The sequence below is a fragment of the Talpa occidentalis genome, unplaced genomic scaffold (assembly GCF_014898055.3).
Source record: "Talpa occidentalis isolate TD23 unplaced genomic scaffold, MPIMG_talOcc4v2.1 talOcc4.9, whole genome shotgun sequence".
In the NCBI taxonomy this organism is placed as follows: Eukaryota; Metazoa; Chordata; class Mammalia; order Eulipotyphla; family Talpidae; genus Talpa; species Talpa occidentalis.
In genome coordinates, this window is record NW_023605305.1 from 33,825,610 (window position 1) to 33,838,590 (window position 12,981).

General features: G+C 45.0%; 1 protein-coding gene across 2 annotated transcripts; it reads left to right on the top strand.

Annotated features, from left to right (window-relative positions):
• The first annotated feature begins 933 nt into the window (after nt 1-933).
• Nucleotides 934-11,385, top strand: DIO1 (iodothyronine deiodinase 1). 2 transcript variants are annotated; one of them, XM_037500562.1, is made up of 4 exons: nt 934-1,270; nt 5,423-5,566; nt 9,230-9,429; nt 11,251-11,385. In XM_037500562.1, exons 1-4 carry the CDS (start codon nt 934-936, stop codon nt 11,317-11,319), a joined length of 750 nt encoding a protein of 249 aa, XP_037356459.1. In that variant the 3' UTR covers nt 11,320-11,385. The 2 variants fall into 2 exon arrangements, with proteins under 2 accessions (XP_037356459.1, XP_037356460.1); XM_037500563.1 differs by lacking the exon at nt 5,423-5,566.
• Nucleotides 11,386-12,981: the final 1,596 nt, after the last annotated feature.

The following is a 12,981-nucleotide window of genomic DNA, read 5'->3' on the forward strand; positions in this document are numbered from 1 at the left end:
TGGGGAGTCTTTTTGACCTCTCTGCTCCTTTTCCATGCCCCAAGTCTACTTTAAGAACATCTACACTAAATGATAATTTTCTGTTTTGTGTCCCTTCCCTCTCTACTATAATTCCCCTGAGAGCCCAGTACTAAGGGAATCTTTTTTTTTTTTAAGATTTATTTATGTACACAAGAACTGGGGTACAGTCCAAAGGCGGGGGGGGGGGTGAGAGGATTCAGCAGAGACAGAGTGGGGAACAGAACAGGCAGACTGACTGAAATACTTTGCTGAAGGGAGCAGTGGGCAAGACAGGAGAGGTTTGCTGTGCCATGTGGTTATCTCCCTGGCCAGGATGGAACTGGTGCTGCAGAGGCTGTGGATAGCTTCACAGTGCTGTGCTTAATTAACCCCTTGTGCCAGCAGGGAGGCCCTAAGGGGAATCTTGAGCCCCAGATTTCCTTGGGGATGGCCCTAACTCCATCTAGGGCTAGGAAAATTCCAGATTCAAATCCTCTGGTAAGGGCCTCCAACTAAAAGCTGTGAATAGGAAAAACCTCATTCATTAATTAAGGATAATTTACATTTTAAAAAGATTAATAACATTAGAACTTAATCGCTTTCTAAGAGATTTTTTTAGCAAGGACCAGAGTCTCTGTGATCTTTTAAAGTATTGTTCTCAGAGGGAAGATTTAAGACCTAGTCTCTCAATCCAAGAATCTCTTAAAAGTTAAGGCAAAAAATCAGAAATGATCATGATTAGCACAGACCTTTGAGCATCTGGGTTGGAATTTTCCATTTATCAACAGGGAGGCAAACACTTTCTGTACTGGCACCTTCCTCCTGCCTGGGGTTGGCTGCTCTCACCCTGTACCCTTGTTCAGCTCCACCCAGTGTCACCCAGCCATTGCCTCTCTGTCCATCAGCCTCAGAACCAGCTCTGGCTGTGTCAAGATGAGGATGCCCTGGCCCGAGCTGTGGCTGAAGAGACTCTGGGTACTCTTGCAGGTGGCCCTGCATGTAGCTATGGGCAAAATACTTCTGACACTGTTTCCCAGGAGAGTCAAGCAGCAGCTCCTGGCCAGGAGCCAGAAGACTGGTATGACCAAGAACCCCCACTTCTCCTATGAGAACTGGGGCCCGACCTTCTTCAGCACCCAGTATTTCTGGTTCATCCTGAAGGTCTATTGGCAGCGACTGGAGGACTCAACTAAGCAAGGAGGTCTAGCCCCAAACTGCCCTGTGGTCTGCCTCTCGGGCCAGACGTGCAACATTTGGGACTTCATGCAAGGTCAGGAGGCTGGTACAAGCTTGAGAGGTTGGAACAGGGGTCATAGAAGGTGGTGGGGAGATGAGTTGGTAAGTCCTGAATTTTACCACTCTGACTACTCTTTTTAGGCTTTTTGTCCTCTTCCTGCTTCCTGAAACCAGGAATTCGTCTGGGTTCTGTTTTTCTGAGGGGCATTACCATCTCCCCAAGCACTCAAGTTTCGAACCAGACACACTGGCCTTCTCTTCCTCTAGTACTGCTCTCGCAGTTGTGCAAGAGAACCTGGGATGCTCTTCATCCCCTCTGCCCCCTCCACTCCTGTTCACCCTTCAATGACCCAATACTGACTGCCCCAGACTAGGTTACCTTCTCTTGAATGCTCGATTTACATCCTAAACATTTCTTTAACACCTATCCTAGGCGTGTAATTATATTTGAGCATTTGATTAATGTTGATCACACTCACCAGCCTTAGCAGACCATCACTGTAACCCACGACGGTGTCCCCATCACTGTAGCTAGCTCATGGAGTTGCTCAGTAAATATTTTTTAAGATTTATTTATTTATGCATACAAGAGCCGGGGTATAGGCCAGAGGTGCCGGGGGGTGAGAGGATTCACCAGAGACATAGTGGGGTACAGAACAAGCAGATGTACTGAAATACACTGAGGGGAACAGCAGGCGAACCAGGAGAGGTCTGCTGTGCCATGTGGGTCTCCTCCCTCATGGGGGAATCGAACTCATGCTTCAATGGCTGCAGATAGCTTTATAGGTTGCGGCTTAACCCCTTGCGCCACCAGGGAGGCCTCCTGCTCAGTAAATGTTTGTTGAAGCACTTGTTTGTTTGTTTGTTTGTTTGCTGGTTTCTCTCTCTCTCTTCTAGGCAACAACTGTTCTTCCTGCCAGGACTTCCTCCTCCCTGTCTCCTTTCTTCTACCCAGTCTGTGAATTACCTTCCCATAAGCACACCCCTGGCCCATACCCCGCCCTACTCACCTTCAGCAGCTACCCTCTGTGTTTGGGGATGAAGTCCAGGTTCAGTCCTGCACTCAAGGTCGTTCCCAGTCAGTCTCCACCTTTTCTTTCCAACTCTATCTGTGGACTTCCCAATGTGCACACCTTCCAGACAAGCTGTTGGGCTTGTATGTCCCTTGGGCTTTCCCTTTTTCCCTGCCTTTGCTGATGTTGTTGGCCCTTCCCCTCCATTGCTAACTGTTCAAACCCCCCTCATCCCTGAGGGTCTGACTCTCATGTGCTCCTTCCCTGAAGCCATTTTAGGCCCCACGTGGCCAGGCACACTCTCCTTCTGGACTCATGGCTGTCTGTCCGCACCTGTGTAACTGATTCTTCCTCCCCAGCATCTGACCACTTAACCCAAGTGTGATCTTCCTGTTTAATGGGGAGCCTCTGGAAAGAGCTGTGTCTGATTTATCTTTGAATCCCCAGGGCCCAGACACAGCTGATGGAGTAGACGGGGTCGCTGAGCAGGTAGCTAATCGAGGGTTTTTCAAAATTTGTTCTTTGGAACCCAAATCCCACAGATATACTTTGCAACATTGGTTTCCTGGTCAGAGTAGTTTGGGGAATCCTACTACTATGGTCTACTTCTGAAAATACATTTTGCACATGAAGAAGGAAAAGACTCTGAGAAGCCCTGAAGCTTAAAAACAAACAAAACTTGAAAAAACTTTGTTTAACATAGCACTGAGTTTCCTAAACACACACACCACTCCCCACTTGAGTAAATGTCTATCATCATCATATTGGTTCCAAAGAACACCCTTGGGAAATGTTGACCTAATCTAACCCTCTCATTTTAGAAGTGAAATGGAGAAAACTGAAAGGCAGAGATAACAGAGCAAGCGAGTGACAGAGTCAGACCCATAACCAGGGCTTCTTCTTGTTTTTTCCGTGCACCCCAGCAATCACTCATGAGCCCTTCCAGTGTGCCAGGTCCCCAGATAGATGCCAGGGACTCAGTTGCGTAGGACTTCCTTCTCACTAAAGGAGTTTGTGGTTCCACAGACAAGACGGGTGTCGTAAAATCCTTACAGTTCTGTGTGATGGGGGAGGCTATGAAGATATGAACTTTGCTTGCAGGGCTTGGGAGATTTCTTGAAAGAGGTGATTTTGGGACTAAGCCTTAAAGATGAGTAAGATTTTTGTAGCAGAGGAAAAAGCAAGAGATTTTTGCTCTTTAAACCACAGTACACAAATAACATCTATTTATTCAACAGTGAGGGTAATGACTTTTAGTGTGCATCTACTATATGCCAAGTACAGTAACATAACCCAGGCCAATTTGCTGAATATCAATAATTTGGGACTTCATGAAAGGTTAGGAGGCTGGTGCTTGAGAGGTGCTTAGAATGGGGGTGCTTCAGGAGGGGGGATGGTGGGTTGAAAAGTTCTGATTTATACTCCAGCTTCTCTTTTGAGATGATCAATCATCTTCTGACTTGTTCTATGACAGCCAAGTTGCATTATGGCCAGTTCACAAAATGTACTTGCTTCTTTCAACTGTTCATTTTCAGTGGGCCAGTTTACACTATAAACACAGCTCTGTTTGTCTCTGCTTCCTGTTGTGGCACCCGGGACCCAAGTATGGAGAGATAAGGAGATGGAGAGACTAAAGAGAACTCTGTTTATGAAATACAATTGGCGTTTAACACATTGACCCTGAAATATTAGGTACTGGCAATACAGAAATCAACACAACTGGCCTCTGCCCTGGAAGATCCCGTAACCTGGGGAAGGAGATGGTGTAGTGGGAAAGGCAGCCAGAAGATGCTGGAAGAAGTGGGATGGGGTAAGAAGGTGGTGAGAGGAAGGCTTTCTGGAGAAGAGGATGGTAAGCTGATTGTCTAGAGACAGTGAATTCTTAGGGTGAGGAAGAGAGTAATAGGCAGCCAAGCAGGACATAGGGAAGGAACAGCAGAGGTCCAAGAGGCAGGGGAGGTGAGGTATGGGAGCCATGAAGAGGTGAACTATGAGGCTGGTGACATCATCGAGGAGCAGAGCTTGGAGGACCTTATATGTCTTATTAAAGAGGGTAGGTAGACTTTATCTTGAGGGTATTGCTGCATTCTAGAAAGGTTTTCAGAAAGCAGCACATTAACATGATTACGTTAGGTCTGCCCATTAGAAAGAGATCCTGTGACTGCTTTAGAATGCCACCAGGTCAATAAAAAGCTCTGTTGCATGCTTTGGGTATAAAGCCAAACTCATTTTTACACACAATCTAAACCAACTCTTTCATTCTTTAGCTATAAAATCCCAGAGAGGTAAATTACTTACTCAGAGTCACACAGTGTATTCTAGTAGAACTGGAACTTATGCCTTCCAACATTCAGTTAGTGAACTTTCTGTTCTTAGATCAGACAACAGAGGCTCAGGGAAATTGTCAGCCACCTCCTATCCTCTACATACACATGCACACACATCATACATACATTTCTCAGACACACACTCAGGTGAAACATTCATTAACTGGCATGTTGTGGTAGAAGGCAAGACTGGTTGATTTATTTGCTGAGTACCCGGGAGTTAATCTGAAATTGGATTTATTTCAGTCCCTGTTTAAAATCTAAAATCTGTCCAATGTGTACTTATGAAGTGTCATCTTGCAACTATAAATGGGATTTCTCTGCTGTGAGAAACTGGTGTGGAGTGTAATTTACTAGCCTGAGGGTCATGATGATGGGTTTGAATCCAGCCCTACTATAGAGCTGTTTTCCCATTTATAAAAATATATTTGACTTGCTGGTCCTTGCCTGACAATCTGAAATGGTGTTCTCTACACCATGACCTGTGGACATGGGCAGGGTGCCAGTCCTCAGCATGGCCACCCCCTTTTGCAGCTCATCTCTCTCTGCTGTCAGGAAAGCAGGGAACCTGTTTCAAACTTTGTCCACAATACCAATCTTTGCCCCCAAGCACACTCTAAATCTCTTCCAGGGTACTAATCAGTAGTGTTGAGGTTGTTTTCCAATTAAAAAACAGAAGTTCCTACCTCTGCTAAGCTATAGGTCCAGGCTTCTGCACCACACTATGCCCTGGAACTGAGAGAAGAAATGAAGGTAATGGAATTAAATGCAAGAGTGAAGGTGGGGCTTACAAAAGAAATGCTACATGTAGATTACTGATTTATGGTGGTTCCTTTTCTGTTTCAGGCAACAGGCCGTTGGTGCTGAATTTTGGAAGTTGCACCTGACCCTCATTTCTTTTCAAATTTGACCAATTCAAGAATCTTGTTGAAGATTTTAGTTCTGTAGCAGATTTTCTAATCATTTACATTGAAGAAGCACATGCATCAGGTATAGAATGTTCCCTGTCTCTCCCTATTCTGGTCCTCTTTTTCTCTCTCCCCTACCCATAAGATCCTCCTTAGGGTGGGGAGGAAGAGTTGGAGGGTGGGTAACAGTTGCCATTCAAGCGTCTCCTACATCCCAGTTCTTGCTAGGTTTATCCACCACTACCTAATGCCATGGTCTCTACTTTTGATCCAGCAACATAAAGCAGAAAAACTGGAGTGAGTGGGTCTAGCTGGGAGAACACCTAACGTTTTGATTGGATAAATAGGGCCATCAAGGGAGAGGTGCAAATAGAAGCTAATAGGAGCTAATTTAGACCTAAAAATTCACGGTAAAGTGACCGCTGGGTAGCTATTTGTGAAATCTATCTCAAGACTCTCCAAGGTGAAAGGGACACTGGTTCATCTCAGTCAGTGGGTCCCAGTCTGTTGGTCTGGGGACTAGACTTTGAGAACTCCTACTGTAGGTTAGTTTTCACCTATAGTAAGGATCCTGTCTATAGCCCTACAAGTGGTCACCCATCTTCATTACTTCCCTGGAAATATTGTTCCTTTGCTGGCCAGCTGTTTGTGAGAAAGTCCTCCCTTACAAGGGACATGCCCTTCCCTGAAACTTTAACAGCTGGTCTAAGCCCCTTGTACTGTACTGTAGAAAATAGTCATATACATCGCATCTCCATGATTTTCATGGGGATCAAACCCATGAGTTTAGCCTAATTCTCAAACCTAGAGTGAAGAAGGCAAGAAGTCTCATGTGACCTAGTGAAATGGGTGTGATTTACTTACCTGTCTCCCCACAAGATGAAAAGATACTGATTCATCTGTCACTCAACCCTTGTTCATGTCACAGAGTCAGAGTTCAGTAAAAGTTGGGTGAATGAGTGTTTAGGCCATAATTAGCTTTCCTGGCTTATTCATGTAAGTGGAGAGATGGCAACTAATTCATTGTCAGTAAAGTTGGCCCAGTAATGATTTCCCCAGTGTGGTCCCAGGATGCCACCTGGGTTACTTGTTGAAATGCAGGTTTCTGGGCCCCACCCCAGACCAATTTTGTCTTGATTTATATGTATACAGGTGTGAGAACAGCTTTCAACTTAATACTGAGCTTATATAACTGGCAACTTCTGTCCTCGTTAAGACTTTAGGGCAATTAAAAATATTAGCATAGGGTAATAGGTACATCAAGTTTCATTTAACTCTTCTCTCTACTTCTATGTGTATCAGAACATTCCCACAATAAAATTGAAACCAAATAGCATAGGTAACAGGAGAGCAAATGCAAGCACAATGTAGTATATCTCTGTCAAATACCCCATTTTGGAGAGCAGCTGCTGTCAGTTAAAGAAGAGAACTTAAGCACAGACAGACTTCTGTGGGCTCGGTGGCTGAGAAGAGATGATGTCTCCATGTAGCATAGCTGACTGCTGACGGGCAGCCAAGGCTGAGTGAAATGTCCTGGAGTAGCGCTGCTCAAACAGAAATTGAATGTGTGTTTGTCACCCAGTCCTTTAAGATGCAAATTCTGGCTCAACAGGGCAGTCAGGGGCCTGAGATTTGGATTTTTAACCAGATCCCTCCATGAGTTTGAAGCTGCTGGTCCAGGCACTAAAAGAACAAATTGCAAACTGCAACATGTAGGGTCAGATTGTCACAGAAATTGTTTCTGGTCCTGACCTATTTCTCCAGAATCCATCTTAGTCCAGAAGAACTAGGACTGAGGAAGCCACTGAGGAAGGCTCCTTGTCCCCTTTCTGACATCTGGCTGGTGGTTGTCTCTGTGCCATGCCACTTCTAGTTTGGGTATTTCTTCTTCCTCCCCAGCTCCTTCCCCAGGGTACTCGTTTCTTTTTGTTCACACAGAAGAGAGCAGCATGAATCCCAGAATTAAAGTGCTTAGAGCCAGCATTCTCTGATATTAGGAGGTCTGGGGTCTGTGGCCCAAATCAGTTGACTTCCTTTTCCCCACACACCACATGTTTGTTCAGGTGAATTACAGGGAGGTCTGAAGCAGTGGGAAGAGCAAAGACTTTGGAGTTTCAGACCTGAGTATGGCTCCTCCCTTTGTCATATGCTGGCTCTGTGGCCTCAGGCAACTTATCTTCTGTGGCTTTCCTGAGCCACCAAAATGGGGTGGCAACACCTATAGAGTCATTCAGTGATACTTAACGTGTACTTTCTATGTCCCAGACTTATGCTGGGCCTAAAATATAGAGACAAAAGATATACCCAGTTCCTGTTGCTAAGAAACTCACAACTAAAGTTGCTGAGCCCAGTCACTGTCCTTTCTGCATCTCCATGTTGTCAGCTGCAGGGTGGGGACAACAATCCCTGCTTGTCCTCCCACAGGAAGCTGCTGTGAAGCTCCCATGCACTAATGAATGGGCGGAGGAGGCTGCCCCAAAATAATACAAATGTAGTTGGTGTTACTGTCCTCTGAGTCTTGGTGTCTTAAGGGCAGGTAATAAATACATGTGTCCAGGGCCTTGGACCTTGATGTGAATTTTTCTGAGAGCTGGTTTTTCTTGGGGGAAGAGTATTAAGTGAAGGAGCTTGATGCATTGAGAATCTGCTGATAGAAGCAGCTTCTGTTACCCTTGGAGGCAGCTGTTATTGAAAACATGGACTATGAGGCTGTTGAAGGAACCTGTGACCACATGCTGGGTTCTAGGCTTCCCCAAAATGAGGCAAGTAGAAGAGCAAGACCAGTGGCAATTTGTGGTTGTTTGTTTAGCTAATGATTTCTACCTTTAGGCAGTAAGCAGGTGAAAATAAAAAAAGTAGCAGAGGCTATTAACCAAACCTAGGACAGAGAAGCCCCAGCTCTACTAGTGCTGCAGGTGGAGGCAGCAACTGTAATAAAAAGGCGGAAATTGAAAGATGGATATAGGGTGAGTAAAGAAATCCCAAGTATTTCACCCACTTGACTGGTGAAGGCTGGAGAGATGGGCAAGGGTCAGATCACTGAGGATCTCGTGGGGCACATTGAGGGATTTGGAATTTATCTCGAGGGCAATAGGAGGAAGGGAAAATTTTATGCAGGAGAGTGTTATTAGATTTGCAGTTTGGAAAGAACACTATGGTGAGGAATAATTAGAAGGCTAATTAGTAGAATAATTAGGCTCTAGATCAGTAGTTTTCAAACTTTGGCATGTTTTAGAATCATCTAGAAGTCTCTTAAAACAGATAGCTAGGCTCCATTCCTGGTAGGTCTAGGAAAGGGCTTAGGAATTTTTATTACTAACAAACTTGTAGTGAGGCTGACATTGATGGTCTGGGTAGCACACAATTACAACTACTGCTCTTGACCCTTGCCTCTCTAAGCAGCCTTGGTATCCTGGGAGCTATTCTCTCAGCAGCACCCTAGGCAGACCTAATCATAATCTTCCTTTAATGAGGTCCCTGTATGATGTATGTGCACATTAAATCTCAAGAAGACTGGTCTATTAGAGTGGCTTTTCTAAGAGCCCAGGTCTGGGAGTCAGTAACCCGGGTTGTCAGTTCTGGATCAATCACTAACTCCCTTTGTAATCTTGTGCATTCACCCATAATAGGAAACTGGGCCAAGGGTTCCTCTATCTGGGACATTCAGTTAAGAATGGGGCATATTTAGTCTGCAGGAAGTGTCTGCTGTAACTACAGGGCCCACTGCTTGGCTTTTCTCTTATAGATGGCTGGGCTTTTAAGAATAACGTGAATATCCGGAAGCACCGGAACCTCCAGGATCGCCTGCAGGCAGCCCGCCTGCTGCTGGACAGGAACCCCCAGTGCCCTGTGGTGGTGGACACAATGAAGAACCAGAGCAGCCAGCTCTATGCAGCACTGCCCAAGAGACTCTATATACTCCAGGAAGGCAGGATCCTCTACAAGGTGGTGACCGGGGTAGGAGGCCAGGGAAGGCAAGGGCAAAGGGCTTAGATCAGGGAGATCTGGATTCAAATCACTGTCTACCCACTTACTAATTATGTGACCACAGGCAAGTTCTTTCTTCTCATAGAACTTCAGTTTCCTCTTTTGCAAAATGGGGATGTTGGTCCCCTTCTCATAGGGGACGAAACAATGCACTTGAGAGCCCCTTGTATCTGGTCTGCCACTGCCTCCTTCTGGTTTGGTTTGAAGCTGAGAGAATAATGTTTTCATTTCATATACAATGCGCCAAGCGTGGAATTGACTTGCCCAAGACTACACTGTACAAGGCTCTGAGTTCCATTCTAAATCTTTTGGATGGGATGGGACAGGAGTGGGAAGATCTGAAGCAGCTAATTTCAGAGGTGGGCTTGAGCCTGGAGGGGGATGTAGGTAGCTGGAAGAGAACAAATATTGCAGTCAGGAACTAGAAAAACTGAAGCAGGAATTGATTCCTGGCTTCCTTTCTGGTGATTGTGTCCCTGTTAGGTTTCCAGCCTCGCTAGGGTGGGGAAGCAAAGTCATGTAGCATCTGATCCCTTGGTGCAAGGGCATAAACTATATAGCTGCTAAAGGCATTCCAGCCTTGGTGAGCCAGGAAGCCTGACCATGTGGATGCTCCTCTGTCCACAAGTTAAACCAGCCCTACTCACACAAATGAAACATGCAAAAATTTGCAGATGAATCCCCATGGTGCCAAGAGCCACAACAAGAATTCAGGACCTTTTTCCTTTCCCCTCCGCTAAGACATGGTCATAAGATGGCGTAATTGTGGCAAGCTGGCTGAGTCCTGACCCTGGGTTAGGCCTGTGTATTGGTCACACAAAACCAATGACCCAACACAACACAAGATGAACCCCATCAAGTCTGACATAGATGGGGTATAAGAAGATCCAAATAGGGTCCCAAGTACTGTGGGATGCCAGAGTTGAGATCAGCAAACCTTTCCTGGGCCAGATAGTAAATATCTTCAACTTTGTGGCCAATAATCTCTCTTGCAATGATTCAGTTCAGGGACAAAAGGTAAACAAAATCAAGAGAGGCATCAGGAGAGATTTGGCTCTCAGGCTGTAAGTTTTTCAACTCCTGGGGAAGGAAAGATTTTTCAGAGGAGATGATGGTAGCTTGGGCCCAACAGGATGAGTCAATCACATGAACAAAAGGAATGAAAGTCATTGCAAATGTTGGGAAGAGGGTAGGTGGAGGCACTGAGGCATTTTAGGGCATTTTAGGGCATTTTAGGGTATGAATGGAGAATCAGGGCATTTAGGTTATAGGGGTCTCATTCTGGATCAAGGAAGTTGGCCTTCATCTGCAGACCGTGGGATTAAAGAGTTTTGAGCTGGGGAGAAGCCGTCTCAGATCTATAGAAAGATCTCTGGCTACTGGGTGAGGCATGAACTTGAGGAAGCAAGGACTGGGGATAGTTGGGAGGAGTTGAGGAGCAGTGAACTAAGGCGCTGGGATTGAAAGGCACAAGTGCTTCGTAGAAGGGGTAGAACTGCTGTAAGGGATGGAGAAAATAAGGCCAGTGTGAAGGTCTGATTAGGAAAGAAAAACTTATTTGTGCAGATCCCTTTCTCCTTTAGAAACTCTTTCACTTTACCCCCTCTGGTTTTCCTACTTCTCTGACCCACTCCATACCCTTTCCCTGGGTGATCTCACCCACCTTATGGTTGCATCTGTCACTCACAAAGCTATATTCACAACACCCAGGTATATTCACAGATATCACTAGTCCAGATCTCTGGCAAATTGGAAACGCCTGATTCATTTCTCTTGCAGGGTGAACCTGGGCCTTGGAACTATCGTCCAGAGGAAATTCGTGCTATTCTGGAAAAGCTTCACAATTAATCTGGACAGATGTCCCAATTCAAGGTGACTGACAGACAGCCTCTCAAAGCTCAGCCTTACTCTCTTGACTTGTGTCACTAGCTGAATCACAAGCTCAGATTTTTCCAATTTAAGTATACAATGCTCAGCTAGGCAATGCCGGTCACAGCAATCACTCAGGAACAATTGATATGAGAAAATGAAGCAGCAAATAAACTGAGTGTTAAAGAATGGACAATTCAAAAAAAAAATGTACACAGGCCCAAATGCAGAGACCACTCAATACCCGATGCCTCAGAGTGTGAGAATAGTCCTCGGTGTATACTCTGATACCGAGTGGCTAGATACCACATTCTGCATATTAGGTAAATTCATTTTACCAAATTTGTCAATTATGAATTAAAAATTTAAGATACTAAATTGCTTTTTAGAGCCAAGCATGGGGAGAACAACACTGTTTAGATAAAGATGAAGAATTGGAAGCAAAAGGAATAAGAATGGGAGAAGACAGTGAAGATGGTGATTCTTTTCTTGCCAAAAGACTGAAACCAGTCAGTGGTGGTGGTGATGAGGGGTGAATTTCCAAGAACTTATCTCCAATTCCTACCACAGAAGAGGAAGGAACTCACTTTACTGTCCTTGAATATACTTTATAGAAATCTGACTCTCTGTACTTAGACTCCTTCAACATCTTTACTTATCCAATCTCCTGGGGGGTGAGGAGGGAGGAGGAGACTGGCTTTCCCAAAACATTATAACCTTGACCAAACTGGACAACAAGCACTACAAAGCTGTCATTCAGTTATGCAGAAGCTCATACCTGGAATTGTTTCTCTGATTTCTTTACAAGTCTCCTAATGGTGATTTCTGTTAGATTAAAGGAAACTAATGGATAACCATTGGTATTCATCTGTTTTAACTTTGCTTCTTTTCATATTTGTTTATGATGGCCACAGCCTAAAGTACACACAGCTGTGACTTGATTTGAAAGAAAATGTTTTAAGAAGCCACAAGTTAACAGAATGATTAAAATATATCAGACTATTTGAGATGGCTTCAGTGTGATCTGTACATTTTCTTTCTTTCTTTTTTTCAAAAAAGATTTTACTTTATCTATACAAGAACCGGGGCACAGGCCAGACGCGCGGGAGAGTGAGAGGATTCACCAGAGACAGAGTGGGGAACAGAACATGCAGACTCACGAAATACACTGCTGAGGCGAGCAGCAGGCGAGACAGGAGATGCCCGCTCGCCACGTGGGTTGCTCCAAGGCTGGCGGGGAGTGAACTGGCACTGCAGAGGCCGCGGACAGCCCCACAGCGCTGCACCCAACCGCCTACGCCACCAGGAAGGCCCACGTACATTTTCTATTCTAATTTGTGTCAGCCAGTTCTTTCTTTTATGATAGCCCAATGTGATCTGACCGATTCATACACTGCTTACTATTTCCATTGCTCACTTAGCCCTTTGCATTGATCAATAAGTAACTTAAAAAATTAATGCACTGGACTTGAAGGGCACCATGTTAGATGCTGTGGGGACACAACATATTACCTATTAAGTGTTCATGTGTAGTCAGTCACTTGATTAAGCTACATATTGAAGGGAGAGCTTTCTTGTACCTTCCATGGTGGTCATAATTACTGACAGATATAACAAAACTCCTTTTCTCAAAATGTTGAT